General features: G+C 45.1%; 1 protein-coding gene across 1 annotated transcript in view; it reads left to right on the top strand.

The window, feature by feature from the left end:
- The first annotated feature begins 8,986 nt into the window (after window positions 1-8,986).
- LOC114050588 (beta-chimaerin) overlaps window positions 8,987-16,253 on the top strand; it is a 291,310-nt gene continuing 284,043 nt past the window's right edge. The window contains exon 1 of the mRNA XM_027872402.1: window positions 8,987-9,049. Coding sequence (XP_027728203.1) covers window positions 9,001-9,049 — 49 coding nt within the window. The 5' untranslated portion in view covers window positions 8,987-9,000. The remainder of the gene's footprint in view (window positions 9,050-16,253) is intronic.

Here is a 16,253-nt window from a genome sequence, read left to right as displayed (position 1 = left end):
AGGAGTAGGTAGCAAGCTTCATTTTTAATAAATGTTTACAATTATACATCAGATGAGACATAGATGATAATGCAAAGCTATCATGAGGCAAAGATCAAGGATGTATCCAAAAAAATCTATAAAAATATGAAAATCCACTTTATAACAATAGTAAAGCCATAATAAAACAAGTTTCTGGTCTGTGGGAAGAATAAAATCAAACAAATCACATCTCAGTATTTGTGGGGAGAAAAAAATCCATCCTGAGTAGCTCAATACTATTAAATACATGAGAATAAGCAGGAAAAAAATTAGTCATCATGGTCAAGCCATCCCTTCCCCAACCCCAAATGTTTACAATTAATACTTAAATATCAACCAACCAGTCAATCACTAAGCATTTATTAAATGACAGGTACTGAGATATTTTATTCAAATGTGAAAACTTTCATCTTTGCCAAAGTAATAATTTCAAATTCACGTTTTTATCTTTATTATTTTTATATCTCTTTAAAAGTCCTCCAGATGCTGACGTGAATCACACTTCGTGACTCTCTCAGGAATGTCACATTCAATCTGAGCTCAATCCCTCTTTACATTTCTTAATCTGTCTCTCTCACTATTGCCCTGCCCCCACTGAGCACATTTTTAAAAATGAAAAGAAAGTCCTCAATACATAGATGCATAGTCAACCAAAACATATTTCAACATTGGCCATTTTGAAAAATGTCTCTTAAGGCTTTTAAAGTTCATCACCTTTCTGATGGGCATTGAACACTCTGTTTCATCTTAAGTCTTTTGGATTTGTAGTTTAATATTGTGTTGACCGGGATCTTTTGCCATTCAAAGTTGTGTTTCTCAATGGTATTCTTATCACTGTATACATTGTTCCCCTAGTTCAATTCACTTTACTCTGCATCAGTTCATAGAGGTCTTTCCAGGTTTCTCTAAACCTATCTGGTCATTTCTCATGGTACATCACACACACATACTGCAATTTGTTTAGACATTCCCCAATAGGAGGACAAATCTTTATTTTCCAGTGTTTGGCTACCACAAAAAGAGCTGCTTGTACACAGAGGTCCTTTTTCTCTTGTTTCATTTCTTTGGGTGCTGTAGCTGGGTCAACGGGTATGCACCGTTTACTAACTTTTGGGGTATTGTCCCAAATCGCTCTCCAGAATGGCTGAAACAGCTCTCAGCTCCACCAGCAGGATGCTGCTGTGCCTGTTTTCTCTCAGCCCTTCCAACATCTCTCATTTTCCTCTTTGTTAATCTGATGAGAATGAGGTAGAAACTCAAAGTTGCTTTAATTTGCATTTCTCTAAATATTAGCGATTTAGGGCATTTTTCACATGTTAGTATCATTAGTGATTTAGAACACTTTTGGTGATGATTTAGAGCAATTATTAGTGACTTAGAGCATTTTTCACATGCTCATATTGAACTAGATGTTGGGAATATACAGGCAAAAATGAAATCGTCCTTTGCCCTGAAGGAATTTATATTCTTCACGGGGACTCAATTTATGCACATGCAAGTTAATATAAAATACACGCAAAGGAAATCTGCAGTAGTTTTCAGAGGGAAGGGCGAAGCCTTGGCACCTGAGATCAGGGCAGGCCTCAGGTAGAAGGTGGTATTTGAGATATCAAAATGGATTCAAAAGACAGAAATCAACAATATAGCAGAAATCAATAAAAATACGATATCATTGGCAATGAGAGCGAATCAGCCATACAAGAACTCATCAAAGAGGGAGAAAAAGACTCCATCTTGAGTGAAAGGTCTAGGCACATGTATAAACTTTCCCAGCTGCAGGTATTATAAATAGTATAGCTTACTTAGCTATACCTCTGTAGGTCTGTAGCGAGGCTTGTCTTTACCACTAGGGGTCTCCACAGCAGCTACCATTGAAATGAGAATTCTGCAGTATCCAGCCCTTGGTTGCTCCCTCCATCCCAACTCGGCTGTTTCTGAAGCTTACCTGGCTCTAGACCCTAGACCCATAACTTGTGGCCGGCCCACCCGCACGAGTAGATTTGCAGCCCAAGCTGCTCCTCGTCGTGGCTGTTACTGGTTGTCATGTACTTCTCCCACCCTACTTTAGAGGCAATGGGTTGGAAATCAGTTACTCTATCTTCAGAATCAGTGCTCTAGTTGGCAACCGTCTCTCCTTGGGAACTGAGGGGATGATAGCACTTGAAATTAAAGAACAGAGAAAAATAGTAGGTGGGAAAAGATAGGTAGGTGTTGAGAATTTAAAGGTAAACTGATCATTTCTCAGCAAAAGGTGCAGGATTTTTTTTTTCTCCATTAAAAACTTTATGGTTGATAGCTTGGTGGCGTGGTGAGTAGAAAGCGCTGAACTTGAACTCAATCTTGCCTTAGGTACTTACCAGTTGTGTGATCCTGGGTAAGTCACTTAACTCTCTCCATTTTCTCATCTGTAAAACGGCACTGTTAATAGCACTTACTTTAAAAGTTCATTAGGGTCAAATGAGACAATATTTATAAAGAAATTTGTAAATCTCAAAATGCTTTGTAAATGTTAGCTATAATAATGGTTGTAGTAGGTACAGCCCTGCCCTCAGAGTCAAGAAGAGCAGGCATCACAGCCTACCCATGAAACCTACCAGCTTGTGACCCAAGGCAGAAGCTGGAAGGGTTGAAAGGCTAAGCAACCCAACCCACTCAATCATGTTGTAGAAAAAGAAATTAGGTCACCCAGGTAGTTAGTAGATTGAACCCAGATCCCCTAATTCCAAATGGAGTGGACTTTCCACTGTCCTCCCAATGCCCCATCTTTTTACTGGGGAAAATTTGCAGATTTGTAGATGGCTCAGTCCATTGAGAGTCAGTGCAGAGGAACCCGTCTCCCAGGTTCATTCATGCAAACTTGTCAGTCGTATAGAAATGCTGGGTCTCATTACAGTGGATGGTGGCCACTGAGCTATTCCAAAGGAAATGTTGTTTTCTTTGGTGCCCAGAACCAGGGACAGACCTTTGTAAAGAATGACCACAAAGCATAGAATGTTCCTTCCCTCTAAGGGGCACTGACTCAACCTCCAGATTCACATTTTCTCCTTCATGTTTTCTTTTGCAAAATGATTGTAAAGCAAAATGAACAGAAGAACCTGCCCCACAGAGAGTCTGTGGCAGGAGGTAAAAAAGTAGGTGGTGTCAATGTTCCAGCTGGAGAGGAAGAAGTACAGAAATTTTCATTACCCACCCCTTTGCCCAAAACATATACCTGCAAGCCAAGGTTAAGTGTGCTTTTTTTACCCTTTTAATCTTTTCTACTCAGAGAAAAAGAGGGTTGACAGAGATACTGGAGTGGTTTGCCATTTCCTTCTCCAGTGGATTAAGGCAAACAGAGCTTAAGTGATTTGCCCAGGGTCTTACAGCAAGTAAATGTCTGAGGCTGGATTTGAATTCAGGTCTTCCTGACTCCAGTCCCAGCACTCTATCCACTGAACAACTTAGCTGCCCATCTATGTGTTAGGCACATAGTATGTATTTAATAAAAAATTTGTTGATTGATTTTGTAGACCCCCCCCCCTTTTCCTTGACCTTGTCGTCTTAAAGGTAGTATAGTGGAAAAATCATTGTGCTTAGGAGTTAGGAGGGAACTAGTTTTGAATCCAGCCTCTGACATTTGCTGTTCCATCATAGACAAGTTAGGAAAACTCTTGGAGCCTCAGTTTCCTCATCTTCAAAACGGGTACAATAAAATCTCTAGTACACACCTTACTATATCTCTCTATCTATCTATCTCAGGGGTGAGGAAGCTTCAGCCTTGAGGTCACATGTGACCTTCTGGGTCCTTGGGTTGCAGCCTTTTGACTGAGTCTAAGTTTTACAGGACAAATCCTTTTATTAAGGGGATTTGTTCTGTGAAGTTTGGATTTGGTCAAAGGGCCACCCTTGAGGACATAGAGGGGCATGTGTGGCCTCAAGGCTGCAGGTTCCCCACCCATGATATTCTATCTAACTCCATGAGTCTTACAGAAACCCTGTGAAGGTGGGTGCTAGAGAGTTTATTATCCCCATTTTGAAGATGAAGAAACTGAGGCTCAGAGAATTTACATAACTTGTCTATGATCACATAGTAAACATCGGAAGCAGAATTCAAAACTAGTATATATATACATACATGTGTATATATATACATATATACACTAGTATATATATCAGATATAGTAATATATGTATATATATATATATATACACACACTTTGCAAACCTTAAAGTGTTAAGCAGTGTTTGTAGTTTGTTCAAGATACATGCATGTATATATATGTACATGCATACATACCTATACTATGTCCCAAAACTCTTAGTGCACTTTTAAACCTTAAAAGCTTTTACATATACATATATATATATATAAAATACATAAATCAAAGAGATTATAAAAATACAAACCAAGATACTCATCAGTGAACTCTATGGACTGTCTCATCAGTTGCCTATCAGAGTTTGGAGCAGAAGCATTGTTTATCCACTTAGTTTTTCCCAGGTGTATTGTTTAGGAAATGGAAATTTTACTTTAATTATGACAGAGTTCTCCCTAAACAAATCTTACCCTTTTTTTAGACACCAATATTCCTCCTGGGCAGTTTGGCCATGAGACATGGAACACTGCAATCTACAAAAAATTGAAAATGGAGATGGCTGTATTATAGGTCAGTGGAAAGGTGTGTGACAGGCATGAGCAGGCTACAACCTAATACAAAGGAATTATTAAAAAGAAATGGAATGACAGATGCCATATATGAAGAAAAGATGGGCTGATGAGCTTTCAAGAGATGAGATCAATGGTCAACCTGTGCGTAACTTTGGTAGCATCCATTTGTCAAGAAAGAATCAAGGAAGGGTTTGTTGGATGGGTGGCTAAGGATCCTTGGACAAAGGAACTCACTATGGACAAGAGTTTCATAGGATGGGTAGGTATGGGTAGGTTGCAATTTGTGTAGTTTGGGGGAATACACAGATAAAATTATAGGTTCATTGAAATATTGGACCGGTTTATGTTTAACTAATTTACTGATGCCTTAAAATAGTTACTAACACTTCTCAAGAGAGAAATGATGTGTGGGTGGAAAACAGGCCTTTAAAGAACCAGAATGACCCAAGTTCAAATTCTAATGCATTTGGGCTACTTTTGATTGTAGACAAATTACTGAACTTCCCAGAATCCCTGGGAATCTCAAAAGCTCTAAGTAGCTGAAGAGTTGCCTCTCTGCATTATATAGGAAAATCCACAATGTGATCTCCCTCCCCCAGCGAAATCATTCCAAACCCCACATCCATTAGCTCTTCTCAGCAAAGAAAAACCTGTTAAGAAAAATAAACTGGCATAATAAACGGCCACATTTGCCGGTGTATGGAGCAAACAGCATTAGCGCCTCCCCTTGGAGATCGCCATCTCCTTTGTGAATCGGTTTGCCCGTTGGCTTCCTTCCCCATTAAATGTAAGTTCCCTGAAGGCAGGGGCTGTTTTTGGCCCTTCTTTGTATCCCCAATGCTTAGCACAGGATTTAACAAGTACTTGACAAACTTCACAGGTACAATGGGTATCCTCTAGCTTTCCTGCTCGATTGGTAGAGAAGGGGCTAAAGAAAGGGAGAGAATTTGGAACCCAAACCAATTTTAAATGAATGTTAAATGTAAAAAAAAAAAATTAAATGTAATTGGGAAATATTTAACAAAATAAATAAAAATACACCAGCAAAAACAAAGTACTTGTTGACTAATGGTGTGCAACATTCCACCAATCCATGGGTAATTTCTACCAAAAGGAATGACCTCTTCATTTTGCAGATGAGGAAACCTCAGTTTTCTTCAGTGATCTGAGTGACTTTCCCAAGGTCACATGCAGGTAATTCATAGGAGAACCAGAATGATGAACCCAATTCTTCTAATAAAAAGCCTACTCATGAGATAGGTGCATTATCCCCGCCCACCATTTCACAGAGGATGAAACTGAGGCTCAGGAAGGTTATTAACCCTGACCTGACCTCAGACAGGTGACTGAGGAGGGATTTGAACTCAGGGCTTTCTATACCATGTGCCAGCTGATTGACTCAGTTTTGACTCTAGAGTAGTGTGTCTGACTTTTCACGGCCTCATTTGAGGCTTTCTTGGCAAAGATACTGAGGCAAACAGGGTCAAGTGCCTTGCCCAGGGTCGCACACAGCTAGTGTCTGAGGCTGAATTTGAACTCGGGTCCCCCTGACTCCAGGCCTGCACTCTGTCCACGGAGCCACTCAGCTGTCTCCGTTTTGATTCTAAATACAATGCTCTATTACACCAGCTGCCCATCTGAAACAGATGACCTATCCACTGGCACAGCTGGATTCCAATTTCAAGCCCAGTTGTTAAATCAAAACTAGTGTGAAATTAAACACATACACACAGACAAACAAGACTTAGCTTAAATCAGCCTTATATAAGAGAGAGAGAGACAAGCAGGCTGCAATCATTTAGCATTTATTACGCACACACAGTCTGTGAGGCGCTGACAGATCTCGGAACCTGGCAGCATTTGGTTGGTGTTCATATGTCTCTGGATAATTTATAAATTAACTGTGTCCCTTTAACCGTGTTTTTAAAAAATGGCACTATCCCAGCGTACCACTTTCCATTTGGGCATATAATGAGACCACATCCATTCCTTTAATGTCTACCTTTCCTTTGATCTAACAATTTCTGTTTAAATTTCACAGTTTTGCCTCCGTTTTAGGACTAAATGAACAAGTTGCCCTGCTGGGAGCATGAAATAGGTTTGGGTTTTTAGGAGCCGCGTGATACTTCCTTCCAGTGAAATTGATTTCGCTTTAAATACAGCGGAATGGCGCAGCCCTTATCTTTAGCTCGTTCTCTCTCCCACCTCAGCACTTCCTCAACCTGCAAGGACACCCGCTGGCCTGCTGCTAAATCGTACTTAGTGAGAGGGTTTATTTAAGGCGCTGCTGGAAAGCCCCCCCACCCTAACGCTTTCTGACGTCTGGGCTTTGTTTGGTTCATGATGTTTCAATCTCTCTTGCTTCTTAGAAATCCAACCTTCGCAGCGGTCCCAGACACAGGTGGGGTGAGAGGATTGTCCCAGCTGGGGCTCTTCGGCTGCGCTGGCCACTAGGAGGGGTTGCGCTGGAGGTCTGCGCGAGCCATCAAGCCCTAGGGCAATCCGGGCCAGGATCGGGCGTGGGAGTGGAGGGTCAGATCACACTGCTCCCCCAGCAATTAGCCTGCGCTCTCCTTTCTGTCTTGCTCTCTGCCTCTGGGAACCGCACCTCCCTCGGCTCTCCTTTCCCCTGGCAGAAGGCTTCAGTGGCGGCCCCGACTCTTGGAAGCCTCCCTTTAAAACGTAGCCCCAGATCAGACCCACAGGCGGCCGTGCTGGAGGCTGCCCGGCCCCGAGTTTGTCCTGGGGGCTTCGTAAAGCGCGGTTTAGAATGCTGGACTCGATGGAACCCAGGGGAGCCGCGCTCGTCCTTGCGCCCGCCTGACTCGGGTCTGGCCCCCGGGTTCGGGTGGCTGTGGCGTCTGCCGCTTTTAGGGCCTCTCTTTAAACCTCGGGTTCTCATTCTGGGGTTTGTGAATTTAGTTTAAAAACAAATTATAGGTGTATTTCTACATGATTGACCTCCTTTGTAATCCTACATATTTTATTTAAAAATCAAGATTCTGAAGAGGCGTTCCCAGGTCTCACCAGACTAATTGCCAGAAGGATACATTGATACCAGAAAGGGAGAGCCCGTTTTAAAACACCCGCTGCGCCCGCTTGACCCAAACAGAGCCCCCGGATTCGGGGTGGGGGCGCAGGAGGCAGAGCTTGGAACCCCCTTTGGAGAGTTGTACTGGGTCTGACTGATCTGGACAACCGCGCTCTGCCCGCCCTTTCAACCCAGGGCTGAGACCCGGGCGGCGGTGGCGCGAGGAGCCAGCCTCCAGCTGGGCAGGTAACGTTGGGCAGGATCGTGCCCGCCGGATCTGCCGGACTCCAGCCCCAGGCTCAGGTGGAGCCTCCCTTGAGATCGAACCCACCTGGACACCAGGCAGCTAGCAGCACTGGCGCTGGTCTGCCCTGGGCCCCGGAGTGCCCCGGAGTGCCCCGGAGTGCCCCGCGGCCGAGGGGCTGGGGAATGAGGGATTGGCCCTAAGGGCTCTCTTCCAGCTCGGCTCCAGCGGGCCCAGCCTCCCCTTTCAAGCCCGCGCCACCTCGGGCTGCAACCGGGAGAGTGGTTTAGCGAGCAGCCGCCTGGCATCGCCGCCGCCGCGCCTTCCCGGTTCCTTTGTGTGGGCGCGTGGAGCAGAGGAGGCAGGACGAGGGGAGGGGGCTGCGCCGCCGTTCTGTCTGTCTGTCCGGGTCTGTCAGTGTGTCTGGCGTGCGTGTGTGTGTGTGTGTGTGTGTGTGTGACCTCCTTCTCCTGGAGCTGCCCCAGAGCTGGCGAGGAGGCGGGCACGGAGGGGGCCGGGGCTCGGTTCTCCACCCGAGCTTGGGACCCATCTCCGGAGAAACTCAAGTCAAGCCGGGCCTGGGGCTGGGGCTGGGGCTGGGGCTGGGGCTGGGGCTGGGGCTGCCGCGGGAGGAGGACTTGCGGGGCCCAGGCTGCGTTGCCCTCCCGCCCGCCCGCCCGCCCGCTTGCTCCCCGGCTCTGCTGGGCTCCGCTCGGCTCCGCTGGCACCTCCCGCGGGCCGCCCAGAGCCGCGCGAAGCGGAGCTGCGAGGGGAGGAAAGCACACTTAAATAGCGGCGTTGGACGCGCGTCATCTGGCGGAGCAGGAAGTGCAGCCCCGTCCCGGAGGGGGGGACGAGGCGCTGGCGAGGGAGGCTGGGAGGAGGCGGCCGCTCTTCGCTCTGCGTCCCCAGGACTTTGCCATGGGCTGGGGGCAGCGGCGGCAGCAGCAGCAGCTCCAGGACGGCGGCGGCGGCAGCAGCGGCAGCGGCAGCAGCAGCGACATCTGGACCAGAACCTAAGGAGGGGCGACGAGGGGGGAAATCCAGCGGGGGAGGATGGCAGCGTCCAGCAACTCCAGTTTGTCTGGCTCCTCCGTTTCCTCGGGTGAGTGAGTTTCCATCCGCCCGTGCGTGGTGGCCGGCTGGCCTCGGTGCCCCTTTCCCCATCCCTCGCCCGGAGGAGGCTCGGTCCTGAGCCCCGGCTGTGGGCGCCCATGTACCTGGAGCGGTGCCCGTGTGCCTTTTCGCAGGCATGCCACTTGTTTGGGGGGAGGCGGCTGCTTATTTCCCAGAGCCGAGCCATCGCTCAATCTGTGTGCCCGGGGCAGACGTGGGAAAGGGAAGAGGGAGCGTCCTTGGGCAGCGAAGCCAACCTCGCCTGGGGTCCTAAGATGCCAAGAGTCCCGGAGAGCGGAGGGGAGAGGGCACTCGGACTTTCCCCTCCCAACTGCTTGGGGGCTGCTGCCTCCGGGGGAGGTCGGCTAAGGATGCTGAGCGCCCCAACGTCTCCCGCTGCTCTGGCTGCCAGATTCCGAAGCCAAAGGAGAGCGAACCCCCTTTCCTAGCCTACTAGATTTTCTTTGTTTGTTTCAGAAATTAGCGCAGTGTAGACTCTGTTAAGAGGAGACTTGTGCACGGGGCATGTCTCAGGCAGGAGGAATGGTGGGGATTATCTCTCGTTCTAAACCACTTAAAGGCGAGCAAGCTGCTCACTCTGCTGTTTTACAAGTGGTGTGTGTGTGTGTGTGTGTGTGTGTGTGTGTGTGTGTGTGACGCTTGTAGGTCTTTTTTGGAGAGCTACTGTTCACACTTTTACCTGCCCTGAGTACCTGCACACAGGCTGGCCGATGCTCCGGGGTTGATCAGCGGCTCTCCCGAAAGAAAAAAAAATATTGAGCAGGCGAGTGAAGGAGTAGCAATGGATAGAGGCGGGTCCTCTGTTTTCCGTGCATGACAGTTTTCTAATCAGGGTGATCCTCGGAGGACAAGAATCTCTCTCAGGTCGTTGAAAACTTTAATGACAAATGCCAAAGTAATTCAGGGTTCTAGAGGAGTCTGGCACACTGGGACTACGCAGGTCTTAATGGAGCCACTGAGTATATTGATGTGTGCGATTTATCCCAATTGTTAGAGCCTGGGCTAGGAAATTCGCGCCAGGGGGCAGATTCAGTTCGGGTGCTGATGGTGCCCTGATGGGTGGCGGGAGGAGATTTCCTCCAGCAGGCTTCCTTCTCCGGCAGAGGGTGTCACAATATACATTCCGAAACGATACTGTTTAAATCCCTAATCAAACACGAGGTGGGGAGGGCCACTATGGACAATGCCGGGGTGATGAATAACATTTCCTGCTAATGGAAAGTCTATATATCAGCCTCTCAACCAGGATACATACAGTTGTATATATACACACACATATATACTTAACACATGTACAATACATATTATACATGATTTTATATATTGTATTATTATGTATAATAATATGTAATATATTCATGTAGTGCAATGGAAAGAGTGGAGTCAGAGGACCTGAGTTCTAATCCTGTGTGACCTTGGGTGAATTACTTAATCTCTCTGGACCTCAGTTTCCTCTTCTGTAAAATGGGGATTAGATTGCTCCTAAAGTCCCCAGAAACTCTGTCTAGATCTCTACATTTGCTAAGTGGATTGCCCTCAGTTGTGCTCTTCCCCAGCTGAATTTGCAATAGGTGCCAGAGGGTAGAGGAAGATGGCCAGACTAATGGAAGCCTAGGAGCTGCTGACTTGGTGATGGCTTTTGGGAAAGAAAACTGAAGATGTTGTATTAAGGAGCCTCATCTGGTTGAGGACCATGAAGCATGAGGGATAGTGGTTTCTGGAAGAAAAAAACCCTATCAATTTAGTGGGACACAGTGCAAATTGCCTTGCCCATGTTAGAGCTTTCTCTAGTGAGTGTGTGTGTATGTGCATGTTTGTGCATGTATGTATATATGTGTGTGTATATATATATATATACATATACATGTGGGCACTCATATACACATTTGTATTTGACATTAGAAGAAATTTGAAGCCATTGAAAAAACAAAAAGCCTTTGGTAGCCCTGAAAAATCAAGCAGTCACAAATTAGTCTTTTTCTGCAGAAGTGTAACTAATTAAATCATGACATGCAGGATAAATTTTACTGTAGTCACTTTGTCATGTGTCAACAGTTGAGGGTTTGAAAACATCTCTTATCTTTTTGGGCAAGTGTCCTGATGGGAAAGTCCTCCCTTGCCCTCCCCTGCCCTCCCCCCCCCCAATCAACCAATAAAATGCATGGCATTAGTAAGGTTATATCCATAGCAAGTTTCCAGTATCAGTAGCCAATGGGGCCTCAAGTCTTATCTTATTGAAAGCAGCAACTTCTTGGCTGTGTGTGGTTTTACTTCTGAGAACTCGGGATGTGCTGGAGCTTATTTTTAGCATTTCCTAGGCTGCCTGGACTCGCTCTGCAGTTCATTTGGATTAACTACCTTGGAGTCCCACAGCACAAAGAAAAATAGAGAGTCCTGTCTGGCCTCAGAGGGCTTCCCATCAGAAAATGACTGTAATGTTTGCCTTGCTAATAGTGTGAATTACAAAAGTGATTTTGTTTCAGTGTGCTTGAAGAAAACCCAACTGATTAGTGAGCATTTATTAAGCACCAAGGATGAGCCGGGTACCTTGCTAGGCCCTGGGAGTACAAAGACAAGAGTGAAAGCAGTTCCTGTCCTCCAGGAGTTTACAGTCTAGCCTGGGAAGACAATATAAACTCAATCACACACAAACACACCTCTGCAAAATAGATAACGAAACTGATACCAAGCAGTCTTAGAGGGGAAGAAACTAGCAGAAGGGGCATCAGGAGAGGCCTCAGCCTATGTTGGTGCTTGAGCTGACCTGAGTCTTGAAGAAAAGAAATGGGATTCTTGAGAGAGGGAGAGGAAGAGGGCGTGCATTCCAAGCTTGGGGGATAATCGGCGTGAAGTCATGGAAGTGGGAGATGGAGTGTGCTGTAGGAGAAATATCAAGATGCTCGATGTGGTGGGACCTCAGCGTACACGGAGGAGAGAAATATTCAGTAAGACTGGAAGCCAGGCAGGTTAGAGGCCAGGTTGGGAAGGGCTTTAAGTGCCTAGCAGAGGAGTTTAGATTTGGTTCTGGAGGTAAGAAGGAGCCACTGGAGCTTCCTAAGTGAGGGAGTAACATGGAATAGCACTATGTTGGTTTGTAACAGTCCTGGATAAACTTTGGAAGCTTATTGTAGAGATGCTTCCAACTCTTGCTTTGGCTGGTGTATTCTTAACTCTCTTTAATGCTAATGGAAATTAGGCAAAACATGGGCAGGGACTCCTACTGGGGAGTCAGTAAAGTGCATTATTCCATATCATTTAAGTTATCAGTGATTATTTGCTTACAGATTGCTTTAAGAAACATGAGGACCCATGCAAGAATATCATGAGAGATACAGAAGGCATGCCATTAATGTATGTGTGTTGGGGAAGGAGAAGGGTCTGGTGGTGGTGGCAGAGGCTGGCATATCTATGCCCCAGAGTCACTAAATAGTAATGACAGTAGCTGACTCAGGTAAGTTTCAAAATGACCTTGTGAGGTAGGTGATCTTATCCCCATTTTACAGATGAGGAAACAGAAGCCCAGATAGTTTAAGTAACTTGCCTATGGTCCTACATAAGTATCTGAGGTGGGATCTCAACCCAATGAATAAACAGACATGTATTATGTCCTTGCTTATATGCCAGGCAGAGAGGCAATTCAGAATAGTGGAGAGAGAACTGGCCTTGGCAGGCCCAGCCCCGCTCTGTACATGGCAGGCACTATTCCAGGGGCTGGTGATATAAAGATAAAAATGTAACAGTCGCCGCTCTCAAAGAATGTACATTTTATTCAGGAGACAAAATGTGTAAGCATATATAGAATAATGGCAAATGTAATACCATCCAAGGACCAGAGATTTTGAGCTGGAAGGAACCTTAATGGGTATTGAGACTAATCTCATTTTACAGATAAGGAAGTTGAAACACAGAGGGTTTAAGTGACTTACTGAAGGTCACACAATAAGTATCTGAGGCAAGATTTGAACCCACATCTTCTGGAATCCAAATATAGACTTCTGTCCACAATGCTGACCTATTAATAAATATTTCTCCATATTATGGGGAGTACAAAGAATTATAAGATCTAGGATGTGCCTTCCAGGAATTTCCTCTCTGGATCTCAGGAAATTGATGGGTTTAGATTCGATTATCTCTAAGTTCTCCCAACGTCCACATTCTGTGCGTCTCCTGAGGACCTTTCAGTGTGGTGTGGTTTTGTGCAAAGAGTTCTAGAGTTGGAGTCAGAGCTTTTCAAGGACAGCGACTACTTTTTGCTTTGCCTTTCTCACCCCAGCTCTTAGCACAGTGCCTGGCACACAGTAGGCACTTAATGCAGTTTTGTTGACTCTTCACCTGACTCCCCTCCTAGTTTCACTACTCAGTCCTCACCCTTGCTTTCCTCCTCAGTTCAGTGACGGGGATGGGCTCTCTGTTCTTTCTAGCTTGGGGTGCTGGGACATCTGCTTAGGGATGTTCCTTTCACAAGGAGTTGCTGGAAAGAGAAAATTAACATAAGGTAATAAACTGCTTCTTCTATGCACTATGAATTGAATTTAGAGGTTTGGTCTTAGTTTCAGACTTCATAGAATTTGGGGTTCTTTCCGTCTGTGTCTGCCCACCTTCTTCTGGGTCGTTATCTCCCTATGCAGAACCCTGTCTGCGGCTCCCAGGCGGTTCACAGAGCATTCTTGGTTTCAGAAGTGCTGGGCTTGCCATAACCATTCCTGGGGGGCCCACTGCAGCTGGCCGGTCATCCCGGGAGGAAAATCGACCTCCTCTGAAGTGAAGTTCCAACCTGATGCTTGCACCGTATTTGCCACCTATTCCAAGAAAGAGTGTTAGACCACAGAGACACCAAATTAATTTATTTTTAAACAATCCGGTTTCTGGAAATTCTTCAGCAGAAGTCAAGGTTACAGAAAAAAAAGAACATTGTTATGATTTTTTGAGAATAGCCAGAAAGAAAACTTCAGAGTGTTCCATCAGAGTGTCTACAGCTAGGGACCATCAAGTCCAACTCTCCCATTGGACAGCTGATAAAACTGAGGCCTACAGAGAGAAAGCAGCTTTTTATCCAAGGTCACACTGGTAGTCACTAACAGAGGCAGCCCCCCCACCCCCACTCTAGAGACGAAGCTCTTCTTCTTAAACTACATTTTCTTCTTAGGCCAGTGGCAATGTTTGAGTCAACTCAATCCAGCATTTATGGAACACTTCCTATGTGCCAGGCACCGTGTTAGGTACTGGAGATCCAAAGATAAACAGCCAAACAGTCTGTGCCTTCAAGGTGCTTCCACTCTCCTGGACGGATAAGAACAAGACCACGGGTACATAGGAGTAAATACAAAGTCAGTCAATCAATAGGCATCTATCTATTAGGTACCCACCACTATCAGGCACTGTGGTTGGTGCTGAGGATACAGATTGAAAAATGAAACCATGCCTGCTTTCAAAAAAACTTCTAGAGAGGAAGCTTGATGACATATGTAGGCACAACGTATAGAGTGCTGACTGAAACTAGAGTCAGGAAGACCTGAGTTCAAATCTTCCCTCAGACACTTAAGACCTGTGTGACCCTGGGCAGGTGTCTAAACCATTTTCTGCCTTAATTTCCTCGTCTGCAAAATGGGAATAATAATAGCACCTCTCTCACAGGCTTGTTGTGAGGATAAAACATAAGGTAATACTTGTAAAGCACTTTGCAAACCTGAAGGTCCTTAATAAATGTTAGTTGTTAGTGTTCCTGTTGTTATTTTTCTAGGGGGAAACTTGAATCCAACAAAATAATATAAAATATATTGAAAGCAAATATAAAGACATCACAGTGGCATGGTAACATCCTTGGTTGTTTTAAATGTTGGAGAAAAATTCATCTGAAGCCATTAGATTAGGAAATCATGCCCAATTTTGCTCCTAAATAAGCAATGATTGATTTGCAGAAGAGTATCTTAATAATCATGTTACAGTATTTCTTATATTTGAATATATATGTGTATATATATATATATATATAATACGTATGTGTGTACACATCTACACATACACACACACCCCTATACAACTTCATTTCCCAATTGGTGACTCCTAAGAGTAGAAATTGACACATGGAAAGTAACAGAGAAGTAAAGAGATAGAATGTCATCCAGTAACTGAACAAGGCTGAGTGTCCAGTATTAACGGAGTCCTCTGGAGCAGGAGGTATGGAAATAGCCCATCACAAAAATGGAAGTCAGCAAAAACTGATTTTAATTAAGATGCAAGAATTTTGTGTGTGGAAAGAGGTGAAATCAGTAGGATAGACAGAGCCATGAAGTCATCATTGGAAAATGAACACGAGGGAGTGGATTGAGGTATTTCTTTACAGAACAGTGAGGTGGGTCTGGCGTGATGATGCTAGTTTTATTTTGACTCTGACCCAGAAAATCAGAAGCAGCATTTTCTTCCCCCTATTTCCCCTTAGTTGCTGGGAGATGCAAAGAGTGAAAGTCAAATCAGTTCAAGTTCACAAGCATTTATGAAGTGCCTAGTACGTGCCAGGCACTGGAAATACAAAAAAAAGGGGGTAAAAACAGAGTCTCTGCCCTCAAATAATTCCTGCTGTGATGGAAGATAACTATATGCAAATGGCTACACATGAGCTAGGAATGCTCAGGATACACTGGAGATGATCTCAAGGCGAAGGCATTGGCATTGAGGGGAAATGCGGCTGACTTTTGCTCTGCATGGCAATGGTGGATATAGAAGGCAAAACTGAACTAAGGGCCACATGGCTTAATGGTTAGAGTGTTGGCTCTGGAATCAAGCAGATCTGGGTTCACATCTGGACTCTGGAGCATGCCACCTATTTACTTATCTGCAAAATGGGGATAATAATAGCCCCTACTTCACAGCCTTTGTTATGAGGATCAAATGAGATAAGAAGATAATAATGTACATAGGCATGACTATGAATTAAAAGAATCTGCTCTACCAAATGTATACAATCAGAAGCTCATTGGGGAGGGGCCAACAAAGTGGGGGTTTCCAGCAGAAGTGACATTCATATTGAAAATTTGCTTGTCTTTTTTACCCGAAGCTCTAAATCCATTTTCCCCTCAGGAAGCCTGTTTCCTCAGTTCAAAGATTTGTGCTTAGGATTATGGTTTCATGCTGCTATTTGGATGACCTTTCCTCACCCCAATTTCACTGGCGAG

The sequence above is a fragment of the Vombatus ursinus genome, unplaced genomic scaffold, assembly GCF_900497805.2.
Source record: "Vombatus ursinus unplaced genomic scaffold, bare-nosed wombat genome assembly UNPS02014799.1, whole genome shotgun sequence".
Classification (NCBI taxonomy): Eukaryota; Metazoa; Chordata; class Mammalia; order Diprotodontia; family Vombatidae; genus Vombatus; species Vombatus ursinus.
This window is presented reverse-complemented; position numbering and strand designations above follow the sequence as displayed.